This window comes from Ovis aries, chromosome 10 (genome assembly GCF_016772045.2).
Source record: "Ovis aries strain OAR_USU_Benz2616 breed Rambouillet chromosome 10, ARS-UI_Ramb_v3.0, whole genome shotgun sequence".
NCBI lineage: Eukaryota > Metazoa > Chordata > Mammalia > Artiodactyla > Bovidae > Ovis > Ovis aries.
In genome coordinates, this window is record NC_056063.1 from 35,707,292 (window position 1) to 35,723,876 (window position 16,585).

At 42.8% G+C, this 16,585-nt stretch overlaps 1 protein-coding gene across 1 annotated transcript in view; it reads left to right on the plus strand.

The window, feature by feature from the left end:
- The first annotated feature begins 3,999 nt into the window (after positions 1 to 3,999).
- Positions 4,000 to 16,585, plus strand: part of MICU2 (mitochondrial calcium uptake 2) — a 51,934-nt gene continuing 39,348 nt past the window's right edge. The window contains exon 1 of the mRNA XM_015098183.3: positions 4,000 to 4,220. Within this exon, the coding sequence (XP_014953669.2) occupies positions 4,017 to 4,220 (204 nt within the window). The 5' untranslated portion in view covers positions 4,000 to 4,016. The remainder of the gene's footprint in view (positions 4,221 to 16,585) is intronic.

A 16,585-nucleotide genomic window follows, 5' to 3' on the forward strand; every position in this document is an offset into this window, starting at 1 on the left:
CTATAATATAACAATAAACAATCTTTCAGAATCAGGATAGCAGTTTTTGTTTATCTTCCCCACACATGCTAGGATTAAAGATGCATTTGAGTTAATAACTTCATCTTTTAAAATGGAGATATGATAGAACAAATGCCTTCAATAAGAAGACCTAGGTGATCTCTTTTGTTCAAGGCCAGCAACCCAGAGAAAATCAAAGTCTGGTTGTAGGCAGGAGGGAAGATAATTTAGAGAGGTCCATGGGACAGTGGGTGAGAAAGGCCAGGAAGAATGTGGACAGGCAGAAGATAATCTCCAGGCAGAGAGGGTCTGAGCTGCAGAGACCAGGTGGTAGGGATACCAGAGAGGAGGCATGGATACTCCGAAGACAAACATGTAGAGGGGTCAAGAGAGCTGACCACTGGTCTATATATTGGTGGGGATTATTCCATGACCCCTCAGCAGCCCTCAAGCCACTCCAAGGCAGCCCTAACCAGCCCTTGGGCCCCAAGCCACCCACTGTATCTACCCCACTCCCAGGCTTTCAACCTGGTACTCCTCCGATATTGGAGGATTTCCCTACCCAAACACTCTGGCTTCCCGAGTTCCAGACTGAGTCACCTAACCTACTTCCCTGGACGCCTTCCTTGCTGCTCACACCTACCATCCTCTCCCTCCTCTGCTCAGTACAACAGTCCACGGCCACCCTGCCCTGTTTAGAAATTCAGGCTTGTCCTCATCAATGAAAGAAACCACCTTGAGCGCAGTTTTTCTGCCATAAAACTTGTTCCTCCTACCAAATAAGGAGCACAGAGGAAGTGAATTAATAATATTTTGAGGACTTCCCTGGCAGTCCAGTGGTTAAGACTCTGTGCTTCCACTCCCTGGGGTGTGGGCTGGATCCTGGGTTGGGGAACTAAGATTCCAAGTGCTGCATAGCACATCCCCCCACAACCACTACCAAATTTTTTTTTTTTAAGAATGATATTTTGAAACAGTGTTTATACTCTGTTTTTCTCCAATTCCCATTTAAAATAGTATAAACCTGATAGCTTTAGCAGCAGGCTTGTATTTGGGGATTGGTATATAAACTACATGGTTGAAAATACATCCCCGCCAAGGACTTTCTCTACAGCTGGTGAAGAAGAAATGAACAAAGCTGGAGCCTGAAAAGACCAATACATTCAATGTGTTCAGACAAATGTCGGCAGCTGCCAGGGAAGACTGCATACTTAGAATGGTTAGTCGGCTAGAGATCAGCTCTATTATAAGAACGTGTTTCCTCTGCAGAAGAAAAGTTTGAATACATTAAGTCTTAATGAGAGTTCTAGAGGTCTGGGGACATAATAATCACAAAACAGTTTTTCAAATAAGTTGAAAGATTTCCAGCAAAAGAAAAATTAAAAATGAGGTTTTTGTCCTGGAAAATAAATTACACAAAGGGAACAATATATTTCTGTATGTTTGACTCCCAAAGAATGGAAATTGGTACAACAGAGCTCCATTTGCCCTATTCACTCATCACTCAGTCCCATATTCCATCACTGAATGTCTAATATGTGCTGGACATTGTGCTCTGTGCTGAGGATACAGAAAAATAAGATATCCTCGCCCATGAGGATGTCAAACTATGGCAGAAATACAATGTTTTTAAACACACCAAATGCTCTAATGGGAAGATAAGAGCACTTACTTGGGGCTTGGGGCCATGACTATGTAACATGCCAGCTTTCATTAAATGTATAGAGGAACCGTGAATTAGGCAGCACCTTGGAGGCTTCCCCGGTGGCTCAGATGGTAAAGAATCCTCCTGCAATTCAGGAGACCCAGATTTGATCCCAGGGTTGGGAAGATCCCCTGGAGGAGGAAATGGCAACAACTCCAGTCTTCTTGCCTGGCGAACTCCACGGAAAGAGGAGCCTGGCAGGCCACAGTCCATGAGGTTGCAAGAGTCAGACATGACCGAGTGTCTTTCACTCTCATACACATAACTACATTTTGTAACTGTGGCTCCTCGAAATCAAGCATAAACTTTAGTATATTCAGGATGTACAAATATATCCTAGAAATCACACAATTACCACTGGACAGAAACGAGCTAGACATCAATGATTCGGAAAAGCAGGACATATGGTTTTCTGAGAGCTACCAGAAAGCTACCAGAGTTTTCAAGAGCTACCAGAATTAGTAGAGGTGAAAGCCAGCCCAGAGGTCTGGTAGGAGTCAAGTCAGGTAGGGAAGAGCAGAAAGATCCCAGGTTAGCCAGGCCAGCCATCTGGACTCATGGACATTAGGTAAAGCTCATTTGTGATCAGAAGGCGGAAATGAGCCAAATCTTCAAGAGGATCAGCTGACACATGGGGTGAGTCTGCAGGACATTTGTCTAGTCGCTCCCCTGGATGGCTTATGCAACACCCTTGCCCCAACCCCAAACCATGAGACAGTTGTTTACGGCTGAGAAAACTGAGATTCAGAGAGTTTAGGTAATTTGTCCCAAATCACAGTGATGATCCCGGCAAAGGCAGGAAGCAAACCCTGTAGTCTGGCCCACACAGCTGTGCACTGCGAGGCCCTTCCAGTGCCCGCCTTGGGAAGGACGCAGAAAGTGGTTCCAGCAGCTGGAAAAGTGAAGAAGCTCCAACTGCAGATCAATTGAGACAAGCTGGCAAAGGAAGAGGGAGCGAGAACCAAGGGCGGATCACGACAAGAGGATCCAAGGAATTAAGTGGTCACATTAGATTTAGTGTGGCACTTGTTCTTTGATTTTGGTTTGGGGTTTGTTTTGCATAACTTCAAGATGACAGTGATTATGCGATGAGGAATCCTGGCACCTTTGGCTGTGGGCTGTAAGTTACTGCATGCCCAAGTAAAGCTTCTGATGGCTCAGGGACATTTCAGAGGCTGAACCAAGTTTATTTAGTAAATCTACTCCCAAAAGTCAAGACCAAAGAACGGAGGATCAGAGACTACAAAACAAAGCCAAGTCATCTGCCTCAGCTAAATCATTTCTTACGAGCAGGGGAACGGCCAGGACTGAGATGTTGCCCTAAGGCTGCCCTTGGACCCAGGGAAACACCTGGGTCCCTGATGAGGGACACGTGAGGTGTGCAGCGTCTGAGTCGGGGCCAGATCGGATAATAGACATCATCAAACACTTTATTCGGAGAGTTTAAAGCCAACACTCAGCAAAGAGTGATCGCCTCAAGTCAAGAGAATGACTCTGGGTGTTCATTAAAAACTACTTCATCAAAGTTACACTGCTGGGATGGGACATAATTTAGCAAAACCTGAAGAGCAGACAAGAATGTAAGGACAAGAAGGATGAAAACAAGATGTGAAGACACTTTTTGGTTTGTCAGTTTTGCAAGATAAAAAACGTTCTGGAGATGATGGTGGTCAGTTGCACAACATGAATTGCTTAATGCCACCGAACTGTGCGCTAGAAAAATAGCTCAGATGGTAGTGGCATGCATATTCCACCACAACTGAAAAATACACCTTTTAAAAAGCGTGCTTGACTGCCACAGACAGACAACAAAACACAGTGTTTCTTACAAGAAACAATGTTTCTGAGGCCCGGAGGCCTGTGCGGATGCCTGCAGAGTTTGGGCGGCTTCCCGACTCAGGAGATTAGCGGCAGGCAGGAGGTAGAGCCTACCCAGTCCCCACGACCCGCAGGGCACGCCCCTCCGCTCACAGCACCGCCTTGATCACGCCCACCGGGAAGAGGCTCCGTCTCACTGCGACCACCGCCTCCGCGCCGGACCACAGCCTCCCATCCCCGACTCGCGACCCCAGGCCCGGCTGGTTCTGCCCGGACGCGTACGACCCTCACACGCGTCCCGCCTTGCCCTGTCCTTGCCTCGGAGGCGTGCCCAATCTACCTCGGACACGCCCCCGTCCCCGCCCACAACAAGGTGCGCAGGCTCGGGGGCGGGGCGGAGACTTCCTTGGTCTCGCGACACCGCGGCCAGGCGCGAGTTTTCGGGACGCCGTGAGAAGCGGCGCGAGCGCCGCCTCAGAGCGCTTCCGCAAAGATGGCGGCGGCGGGCGGTGCGCGACTGGCGGCCTGGGGCGAAAGGCTGCGGCGGGGTTTCGCTGCCGGCCGGCGGGCCTGGCCGGGCCCCGGGCCCGTGGCGGCGGCAGTGGCCGGCGTGGCCGTGGCAGGAGCAGGAGCGGCGTGGTATCACGGCCGCGTGAACGTGGTGGCGCCCCAGGGCAGCCTCACCGTCCTAGCTCAGGTACGGGACGGGCCCAGTCCGGAGCCCCGCCGCGCCCCTCAGCCCTCGGGCGGCCGGAGGGTGGGGATGAGCAGTGGGCGTCTGGGGCGGCCCTGGGGCAGCCGTCTACCTGCGGGGACGTGGGGGCGTGTCCGGTGCAGGCCTCCCCGTTCCGCAAGACCGCCAGGTGGTCGAGCTGTGCCAGCAGGAACTCTTTAATAATGAAAGCGTGCGCCCTAAAAGTCGGTCGGTTCATGATTCCTGGTTTCGTGGTCAACTGTCACGAACATTGCTGCATGTCATAAATCTGTGTGCTTCCACGCGCTCGAAGTACCAAGCTAAAGACGTTTCTTCTAAAACTGCGGTATTTGAAAGTAAAGTTCATATTCCCTGGTTCCGCATTAATTTTCCACGTAAAACATTTGAAGCTTTGAGAGTAAAGTTTGTGTATGAATACTTTTGAAAATTAAAAGCAGTAATCTTTTTCTGTGGTTAGACAACATTTTTTCTTTCTAACGGCCTTGAGTTCTGACAGACTCAGCAGTCAAGATTCAACAAGAGAGGAAAGAAAGCTGGCCTTGTGACTTAAAACTAAATATTGACAGCATTTTTACTTGTATTAAATTAAAATGCCACAAAGTGAATACGTGCAATAACTCTTCCCCCATCCTCATACCATTTCTGATCCCAGGAGGAAGAATCTAACAGCGTTTTATAGCATTTTTGTTAATCCTGTGTCAAGCAGTTCCGTTTACTGTTCATCTTTGGTTTCTCTGCTTCTGTTTCATCCCTTTAGTTCATCCTGTTTAGTTAATCTTCCCAAGAGTGTCAGTTTAACCACATCTTGTACCCTTCTTCAGAAACCATTAGTGCCTCATGCTCCTAGGATAAAACCCACATTTTTAAGTTTTGTTATTCAGAGCCCTCTGAGTCACAGTCTGACATCGAGCTTCACCTGCCTGTTTCCTCCGTCCTTGGAACAAGGGGCCTGTCCATCTCTCTGCTGCCCCAGCTGCTGCTCTGCCAGCTGCAGCACCACCACTACTTTGGAGTCACTTGTGCACAGTCTAGAACTACTGAGCTGTATGTGCTTTTGACACAGAAGTATGTATTATATAATTATTTTACTTAGTATGGCAAGGTGGTAAATCTTAACATGGTTTTAAAATAATAGTCATGATGTCCTTCATTTCTAGTCATCACACTAAGTGATTTCTCCAATAAAAATAGTGAATTTATATCCATTTGCTTATGCACTTTCCCGGTTTCCATTGTGACCCGTGCTTGCAATTGTGAGGGTTAGTCAGGAATTCAGGCTTGAATTCGAGGTCATGAAATAGCAGATATGGAATTTCCCTTCTTTCCACAGTTCTGGAAGTGCTGCCTCTGTGCCAGGCAGAATGCAAGGAACTGGAAATTCAAGACACATTTCAAGTGCTCACAGTTTAATGCAGGGGGGGACTTTAATCTAGGGTGAGGGGGTGATAAATGCTGATGCTCTGGGGGCATCTGGAAAAGCCCGGTACACAAGCCTGCTGTCCTGAAGTGGTGGCCTGTGGGATGAACAGGGTTTGCAGGGCAGGGAGAAGGGGGTGAGCATTGCAGCGGTCTGGAGAGAAGGATTGAATTGGTAAGACCTGGGCTGTAGAAGATGAGGTTCAGAACCAGTGGCGGGGTATCAGGTCAGAAAAAAGTTTTTATCTAGAGGACAGCAGGCAGCCATCCTGAAGATTCCTAACCTTCATGGTTAGGAATGTTCCCCTGAGAATACAGGCCTAGAATTCAGGGAGTCTGGGGCTTCCCTGGTGGCTCAGACATTAAAGAATCTGCCCGCAGTGCGGGAGACACGGGTTTGATCCGAGGGTCAGAAGATCTTCTGGAGAAGGAAATGACAACCCCTCCAGTATTCTTACCTGGAAAATTCCATGGACAGAGAAGCCTGGAGTGCTGCAGTCCTTGGGGTCACAGAGTTGGACACAACTAAAGCAACTTAGTACATGAACTTAAATACTAAAGATGACATTTTTGTTTTCGATGACCTATAAACTTAACATTTTCTTAAATTGTGAGTGTAGGCAACTAGCTGAAGAAGTATTAACAATAGCTGACTGTCATCAGTAGCGATCTCAGATATTTTCCTATTCTGATACCATTGTTACAGATATCTCAACAACACTTTGAAATTAGAGTGCTTATTCAGCCTGCCACTGTCTCATGTTATTTAATGCATAAATCAAGAATTATGCTTATTGCAGATTTGGCTTTCACCTTTGGAAAAAGAGTATGGAGACTTTTTTGAAGGGAGTGGATTGAAAGCGAGTTCAGAAACTTGCAGTAATTCAGGAGAGAGTTGGTGATGGCTCAATTAGTGGATGACTTGGAAAGAAGTTTAAAGATAAATTTGCAGAATCTTGTGTAAAATGTAATTGTTTCAGCAAATAATACAGGTTCACTCCCCACCACTATCCAAAAGTAGAGCATTCCTTTGAAACCTTTTGTAAGCTGGAATGGTGTAAAATCAAAGAGCAGTTACCTTAGACACATCTTGCTCACGGATGCATGAAATAAATGGAGCTGAGTCACAGATGTTCACAGACGCAGTTTGAGCTCTGGCATCTGATGCTGAGATGCTGAGTTCAGTTCCAGGGAGGAAGCTTGGCAGGACCACTCTTGCTGCCTGGGATGTACACTGCCCCTATGACGGTTCACCGAAAAAGGCTGAGCGCTACTTTCGATTTTTGCCTTTTTTTTGTAAAAGCAAAACTCCTCTTCAGAATGTTTTTGGTTAGCAGATACAAGTACCAGTGTAGGTCTTTGGTGAAAGTGAAGTGGCCTGAAGCAGAGGACTCCTACAGGAATCCTGTACCAGTGATGACATCTGGGCAACAACATATTATTGCCTCTTTCAGAGATCCTCCAGAGCATGTCATCCTACCAGTCACATTTATGTAAGCTGCTTCCTCCAAAACACTTTAGTATATTTGAAAACTGTTCTAGGTTTCTAGAAATACTCTCTTTGAAAGTATTGATGTATTTGATTCTGGTATAGTAAAATGAGATAAGACATGATAGAAGGGAGAAGACAAAATTATTTTATTATTCCAAGCCATTCTGCTCTAAAAGGATAGAAGTCCTTAGTAAGCCTTGATATGTTAAAAAAAAAATACACACCCCATATACATATATAGTTACCTCATGGGGAAAACAGGAACTCTAGAGTTTTTGAGTTGCAATGGCAAAATTATTTTCTTCCTGCAGGAATTTCAATAATATATAAAAGTTTTTAATTTTTAGTGTATTTTGTTTTTGCAAACTAGAAACAATATATTGATAAACCAAAACTGATGAAAACAAATCTTCATATCACTAAGTAAATCTCTAGTGACATGTAAGATCAGACTTAGGGTAGAACTTGTCTGAATCATTTTGATATTATATATGCTTGTAATAAGGCCTAAAACCAGAAAGGGGAGGAGAAAAAATAAAAATTCATTACAGTTCGAAGTTGACAACAATTACGTTTTATTTGTTCTAACTGATTTGTTGATTGAATATTTCATTTATCCTCTAAATTTTTACACTTTGTGGCCTTACAATTTTCAAGTTATATGTAATACTGAATATGTTTCCCTGACTTCATAGTAGGATTTTGGGGTTTGCTTTTTAATGAAAAATTTGTCCACTATGCTTAAAGTAAAAGTATTGTGTATTGAGTCCATTGTTGTGCTTAGTCTCTCAGTCCTATCCGACTTTTTGCAATCCTATGGACTGTAGTAGCCTGCCAGGCTCCTCTGTCCATGGAATTCTCCAAGCAAGAATACTGGAGTGGGTTGCTGTGCCCTCCTCCAGGGGATCTTCCCAGCCCAGGGATCAAACACAGGTTTCCGCCATTGCAGGCGGATTCTCTACCGTCTGAGCCAACAGGGAAGCCCTATCTAGTCCGTAATACTGTATAAATGTTTTCTATTCTATGTAAATCCAAATTCCTTATTCTATAGATTCATACGTGTCAGATTCCATTTGATATTGTTTATTTGCACTTATAAATTCTTGGAAGCTTTCCTTAACATTTAATCTGTTATTCTTTTATAGAACTTATCGCTTCCTGAAATTGTTTTATTGTTTCTTTTGTCTGTCTTAGAAAGATAGCCTCTTATCTTTTTCATCTCTGTATTCTTGGTGCATAAAACATTCACCATTACATAATGTTTGTCCAAAGAGTGAATAAATGAACTGTACTTTGTAACAAAGTGACCTTGCCTAACTTTGGTTTGATTAGCCTTTGTAGAAATAATAGACAAGCAGTATCCAGAATATGTTCATATTCAGCTGAGTTACTAAATGTCATGTGTATATTCAGTTACACACTTAGGGTTATAGAGACATATGCCGTGTTCCCAGTAGGAAACCTAAGTACATAGGAAACTTTGCCCTTCTGCCAAATCCCAAAGGCCTGGTAAAGAGTCTTGTGCATAGTAGGTGTGCTAATTATTTATTGAATTGGTAAATGAGCTGATGAAATCTGTGAGACAGTAATGGATATTCCTTTGTCTCAGAATATTCCACCTGTTACTGTGTATGAGATTTAATTTTTAATTCATGTTGTTAATACTTAAACCTGTCTTTATACAGCAAGCTTTTGTCTGGAGCCATCACATTAAAATATCAAAATTAATTTTAGAATAAAATAAAATGCATTTTCATTCCAATTATTGAGATCCTTCAACTTGTAAACCTCAAGCCAAATACATTTTTTAAATTAATTTGTTTTGACTGTGTTAGGTCTTTGTTGCTCCTCACAGGCTTTCTCTAGTTGTGGTGAGCAGGGGCTTCTCATTGCAGTGACTTTTCTTGTTGAGGAGCCCTGGCTCTAGGACAGGAGGGCTTCAGTAGTTGCGGGTCCCTGGCTCTAGGGCACAGGCTCAGTGGTTGTGGTGCACGGGCTGAGTTGTTCCAAGGCTTCTAGAATCTTCCCAGACTAGGGATAGAACCCATGTTCCCTGCATTGACAGGTGGCTTCTTAACTACTGGACCACCAGGGAAGTCCTAAATTATTTTTAAATTTGGAAAATAACCCTGACCTAGACTAAACCCAACTGTATCAATAGACTATTTTGATGTTAAATGTGTGGCACACATTTTTGTATACTATTAATTACACTAAAGATTCACATACAACAAGATCTGTATCTTAACAACTGACTCATTTCCTCTTAGGGAGAGAATGGTTTGGTTTACATGGTCAGTGTTTCTGAAAGAGTCAGCATCCCACGGACCTGGGTTTGGCTTGGGCTCCACAGGTGAGGGCCGGTGGCTGGCATAAGAGGCACATAAGTCTGGGCACAGAAACAGAAAGGGAGATGGGAGCTGGACTGGAAGGGTAAATTTCCTTACAACCTTTGATCTCCCTGCCTCCCACCCGTCTGGAGTCTGGTAGATTGTTACAGGCTCAAGCAGAGTCACACACGGTTCCTGTGGCTTAGGCAGGGGCCAGTGGAAGTGACGCCCAGAGAGGAGGCAGTGAGATTGCAGTTCCTCCCATTCCCGAGGTATTAGCAGCACTCCAGGAAGGGCCTTTTTGCATTATCCTTCAGTTTTAATTGAGGTGTAGTTGACATAAAAATTGTATAAATTTAAGGTGTACCACTTGATGTCTTGTATACACTGTGAGATGGTCAGCACTGTCAAGCTGATTAACATCCATCACCTCACGAAGTTACCATTGTTGTGTGTGGGTATGTAGTGAGAACACTTAGATCTACCCTCCTAATAAACCTGAAGCACATGATACAGTATTTATGTACAGTATAATATGTGTATTGTCATGCTCTCCATTAGATATCCAGGACTTAGCCTGCATAACTGACACTTCATACCCTTTGACCAGCATCTCCCCATCCCCCCAGCCTCTGGCAACCACCATTCGCTTTGTTCTATGAGTTTTACTATTTCAGTTTCACAGATAAGTGAGCTGTGTAGTATCTGTCTGTCTGTATCTGGCTTATTTCACTGAGCTTAATACCCTCCAGGTTCGTCCATACTGTAATCCTTGGCAGGGTTCCTTATCCAAAGGCTGAAGGGTGTTTGTCAACTTGTGGTATGGGTATGTATCAGTATCTTCTTTATCCATTATCTGTTGATGGAAACTTGGGTTCTTTTCATACCTTGGCTCTTGTGAACAACGAGCAGTGACCTTGGAAGCTCGGATTTCTATTAGAGATACTGACTTTAGAAGTGAAATTGTTCATTTTTTGAGGAACCGCCTTACTTTCTCCACAGTGGCCTCACAGTTTACAGTAATGGTATAGGAGGGTTCCCGTTTCTTCACAGTCTCACCAGTGCTTATCTCCTGTCATTTTGATAATAGCCATTCTGACAGGTGGGAGATAGTACCTCATTGTGGTTTTGATTTGCATTTCCCTGATAATTAGTGATTTTGAGCACTGCCTTTTATATCTGTTGGTCTTTTGTAGGTAGGTTGTCTTTTCAAAAATGTTGATCAGGTCCTTTGCTTGATTAATCAGGACTTTGGTGTTGTGGTTTTTGCCGTCGACCTCAGTTGCCTTTGTATGTTGAATACTAACTCATCAGATGTGTGGTTTGTAAATAATTTCTTCCCCTCCCATGGGTTGATTGCTTCCTTTGCTGTGTAGAAGCTTTTTACTTTGATGTAGTATTGACAATTTTTGCTTTTATTCTCTGCTTTTGGTGTCATACCAAAAAAATCATTGCCAAGACCAAAGTCAAGAAGCTTTCCCTCTGTTTTCATCTCATAGTTTTCGATTCTTACACTTAAGTCTGTAACCCATTTTGAGTTAATTTTTGTATAAGGTGCAGGATGAGGGCCCAATTTACTCTTCTGCATGTGGCCATCCAGTTTTCCCAACACTGTTTGTTGAAGAGACTGTCCTTTCCCCGTTTCATGTTCTTCGTTTTCTTATTGAAGATGAGTTGACTGTAAATGTGTGAATTTACATCTCTTTCTGTTCCAGTGGTTTATATGCCTGTTTTTATGCCAGTACCATACTTTTCAGCACCTGCCACTTCTGGTTTTATTACTGTAGTGTTGTAATAGATTTTGAAATCAGGAAGTGTAATGCCTCCAGGTGTGTTTATCTCCCTCAAGATTGCTTTGACTTTTTCAGGGTCTTCTGTGGTTCCATAGCAATTCTAGGATTTTTTTTCTTTTCCTATTTCCATAAAGAATGTCATTGGGATTTTGCTAGAGAGCTCTTTGAATCTGTAAATCTCCTAGGTCTGTTGCAACTGAAAGAGTGAAGACAGACTGTTGAGCTTTGGGCATGCTGATATAGGGGAGTTGTTGCTGACCTTGAAAAAAGGCATTTCAGTGAAATACTGGAGGCAGTTTAACTGGAGTGTGTTGAGGAGAGACTGAAGTAAGGAAGCAAAGAAAGCAAATCAGTTCAGTTCAGTCGCTCAGTCGTGTCTGACTCTTTTGCGACCCCATGGACTGCAGCGCTCCAGGCCTCCCTGTCCATCACCAACTCCTGGAGTTTACTCAGCTCGTGTCCATCGAGTCGGTGATGCCATCCAACCATCTCATCCTTTGTCGTCCCCTTCTCCTTCTGCCTTCAATCTTTCCCAGCATCAGGGTCTTTTCCAAGGAGTCAGTTCTTTGCATCAGGTGATAGAGATGCTTCTTTCTAGAAGTGTTGCTGAAAGAATATGAAAAGAAACACTTGCTGGGAGAGTGATGTAATTAGGAGGCAAAACCTGGGACAGCTCTGATTGTGGGGGAATTAGAGGTGGACATATTTAAGGAAGGAAAAAAGCCCCTGGAGCCCAGGCTCAAGCCCAGGAAGAAAGGTCAGGCTATGAGAAGAATAAGTTTTCCTCCTTCATCCTAACAGGGAGGGGAAGCGGAGGGTGTGGCTAACCTAGCAGCTGGCTATAGACCTGATGAACTGCTCTGGAAAATCAGGAGGTAAAATCAGGGACACTGGGTGGTGGGTCAGAGTAATGACTACTGCTGGAAAGGCAGGCTGTGGAGGGCGGGAGAGACGGGTTCACGCACTCATGAAGAAGAGAGCTTGGCCCAGGGGCCACGGACTTCTGATGGCTTGCTTTTGGTGATTTTCCCTTGTAGCTAAAAAATATTACCTAACATTATTTTTAAGAAGGCTTGGTATTATGAGTTTAATGTGGATAATATATTGCATTATGGCATTTAAATTTTAAAATTAAATTCTAAAATAGTAATAGAACATCAAAGGTGGTTTTTCTTTGATACTATTTAAATTCACATTTTGAACTCATTTTGTGAGTACAGCCTGACTGAAACAAATGGTCACACATTTTAAATAAAAGCAAGGAGTGTGGATCTTCATGTTCTAATAGTCAGAAATATATTAACTTGGAAAGCAGCAGGTGTTACTAGATGCAGGACTCCTTTTCTGTTGCATATCAATGAATATTTTAAAACTCAAATAATGTAATTATGAGATGGAACTATTAATATTTTAATTTGCTGTAAGAGCTCTAAACAATTTTAAAAATTAAATTGGCACATTGAAACTATCACAGCATTATTAATTGGCTGTACTCCAATATAAAATAAAAAGTTAGAAAAATTAAATTGGCACTGTTTTATTTTACTTCAAGTTGTCTGACTATCTTTGTGGTCATTATTTTTGTGAAGGGAAGAAAAGGACATTAGTAAGATCTTAGCAAGGTAGAACAAGAATATATTGGCGTCTGCTGGGATTGGGGTGTATTTGTGCACAGTCCCTTGGATTTAATGATAGTGCATTTAAAACTGGTTATGCCAAGGGCAGTGAAGTGATAGCAGCATACAGAGGTTTAATAACCGTGAAACACTGTAAGCCTAATGAAGACAAAAGCTTTTTTGCAACAGTAAAGCAAGAATGCAAAGTTTTTATACTTTATTGCCTCAGGTAAAAATGTGTCTGGAAACAGATAAGTGATGACAAAGCTTTGATGTTAATAAACCCAAATGGAAGTCAGAAATCAAAGTGTGTAAGTGGCCAGATTATGGAAAGAGAGATGACAAGAGTTATACCCTGTGATTAGATGTAGTTTGTGCTTTGGGCAAAGCTATTTGTCCTGCATGAATGAGAAGTTGTCTTTCCTTCCTTCCTCATGGACACTATCTCTATATCCTACTGTAACTCTTTGGAGGTGCTTTTCGGGGAGGTGGGGACAGAGGGGCAAGAAAGGAAGGAAAACAAATTATAAAAGCAGAAGCATTTTTAATCTGTCATTTTGCAGTTATGTTTATTTAGCTGAACCTGGAAGTAAAAAATTACTATTTACTCTCATTCTATGAAGCATGTGTTCTGGTAGATAATGTGTTCAAATTAATGCTTTTGCTACTGTAAGTTTTGGAGCTTTATTAATTATACCAGTGCACAAACATATCCAAAGCCATCAATTATAACAGTATATGAACTTAAAAGTTACAGTTTAAAAAGTAATAAATATTTGGTAACATAAACAATAGCAAATATATTCTCTTAATAATCTGCTTTCCATTAAAAAAAACTGTTAAATGTTTCAGATTATAAATAATTTCAATATAGAAATAATACTTAATGGAACCCCTGGAGGAAAAGTGGCAACCCACTCCAGTATTCTTGTCTGGGAAATCCTGTAGACAGGGGGCTGCAGTCTGTGGGGTCACAAAGAGCCAGACACAACTTGGCAACTGAACAACAACAGCAAATCCTATGTTTAAGCATAGCCTGGTGTATATAGACATTTTTCATTGACATCTGTAGAAGTTTCATGAACATGGGGGTATTGCAGAATAAAATTTGTGATTTCTGTTCATTAAGAAATACGGTCTTACAAGATCTTTAGTTTGTCTGTATGTATACTGTGTGGTCCAACCAGTCCATCCTAAAGGGGATCAGTTCTGGGTGTTCTTTGGAAGGACTGATGCTAAAGCTGAAATTCCAATACTTTGGCCACTTCATGGGAAGAGCTGACTCATTGGGAAAGACCCTGATGCTGGGAGGGATTGGGGGGAGAAGGAGAAGGGGACGACAGAGGGCTGGATGGCATCACCGACTCGATGGACATGAGTTTGGGTGAACTCCGGAAGTTGGTGATGGACAAGGAGGCCTGGTGTGCTGTGATTCATGGGGTCGCAAAGAGTCAGACACGACTGAGCGACTGAACTGAACTGAACTCAACTGATACTGTATGGTTGGTGTGTCCTATACTAGAAGTTGTGTACCTTCAGTGTTTCCTGTCACATTAAACTTTAACACAACATAGTTAAATTTTAACACAACATAGTTCCAGGTGTCTTCCTCCTAGGTCTTCATCAGGGGGTTGCTCTGTGCCCGAAGTGCAGACCATTTTTAAAGTTAGACAGAATGAACCTTAAGTAGGAAAGCACAATGTTCTTTCTACAAACTGTTGTAGATATTCCTAAGCAAAGTATGATGGGCTTAACTTCTCCGCTGTTTGGTAAGATCAGTCATGTTTCTCTTTTGTTGGTGTACACAATTAGAAGATTATGCATAATAAGAAATTACAAATGAGTTGGTTTCTATGTTTCTGAGTGTGTGCAATGTATAAATATCAAGAGATTAAATCACACTATTAGTGTTTTAAAGATGGAATCTTTTCCAGTTTATATTTGTTGCTAACTGACCGAATTAGGGCCAGTTCAGATCAGAAGCAAGTCCCTGATAGGGTTTCTGCTTCTGTTCAGACCCACGGTCCTGGGGAGTTCTGGGGCCAAGATCAGGTCTGGAGCCTCTCTGTGGCTGTTCCTGCTCTGGGTGCCGGGCTGGGATGGGCGCCCCTGAGCTGTGGCTGCTGAGGAAGAAGCATGAAGAGCTGATACTTCCCAATGGCTCACCCAGTTGGCAGTCCTGCCTGTGCTGAAGTGAAAAGCTTAGCTCCTTGTAGTGCCTGCTTCACACTTACCAAGTGAGGTGCTATAATGTGGAGCCAGGCAGAATGGTTCTAAGGGAACACTATGCTGTAACCAGGGAGGAGGATATAGGAGTTACCTACCCTCTCCCAAGCATGGACACTGTTTTCACATATAATTTCCAGGGGCCTTGTGCAGCAGGAAGCATGATTGCAGTGTAGGGTATGAGCCTCCGCTCTAAATGTTTAGGTTACCTGTTTGTTTCCTCTAGGTTCTTAGTATTTGTCCTTCTTTACATCACAGAATGCTTCGAGTGTTACATTTAAAATTACTTTCAAGTGAACTGTTTGATCCTGTCCCTGCCTTCCTCTTTGGTTTTGGATGATTCTCTCTTCAGATCAGATAATTTGCATGTTTGCTCTACTCTTTGAACAGTCGTTCAAAGTGTGCCGACTGTATATTCTCTAGCCCAGTGTACTGTCCGTTGGCCCTGTTATGCCGGTTCATCTGTTGACGTCTCTGGAAACACACAGATGCCTCTATTTCCACATCCCTCTCCTTTGAACGATAAAGACCCATCACCCGAGAGAGTATCTTCACGTTAGTTCTCTTTACCCTTCAGCAAGCAGGTGAGGTGGGTCATTCAGGAACTCAAAGCCTAAAAAGTCTACTTTTGGTTTCATAGTAACATGTTTAATACTGGTAATAATATAACTATATAAAGTCATTAATAAAGGAGTAACTAAATAGCAGCCATAAATATTTAGAAACTGATTTTAGCACTAAACAAAGTGACAAAGTTATCCAAATCTTCGGATATTCAGAGCAACCCTTTGGAACTTCACTAGCAATTTGGGTTTGGCTCTTAGGGTTTCCTGAGTCTTTTCAGAACTTCAGGCCATATTTTAGCCTATACGTATATGTTCCTTCCTTTTCTCTACTCTGTTCCCACATTTAACTAGAATTATTCTCCTGATTATGAAGAGTACAGGAGTAAGTTGACCTGCAAATAAATGTTAAAAGGGCATGATAACCTTTTTAACTACCCAGGTGCTAGTTCTTTCCTTGCCTACTCTTAAAATATGTATGTGACAATTTACAATAAACGGTAGGTTTTCATTAGTTTTGTTTCTCGTGTAAGAGCCTGAAAGGCTCAAGGGTCAAGATAAAGATTATTCTTTAACATGCACCCAAAGAGGAACTTCCCTGGTGTTCCAGTGCCTAAGACTCCACACTCCCAATTCAGGGGGCCTGGATTCCATCCTTGGTCAGGGTGCTAGATCGCACATGCTGCAGCTAAGAGTTTGCATGAACGAAGATCAGAGATCTTGCTTGCTACAACTAAGACCTGGCGCAGCCAAATAAATAGATAAATGTTTTTTCAAAAATAAATAATGTGTTCTATATTTATACTTCACAAAGTTTTAATGAACATTAAATTAATTTGCAAAACTATGTAATCACATCTGTGCATTACTTTTCCTTTTCATGTCATGTAATCTATGTATTGCTTCATTTG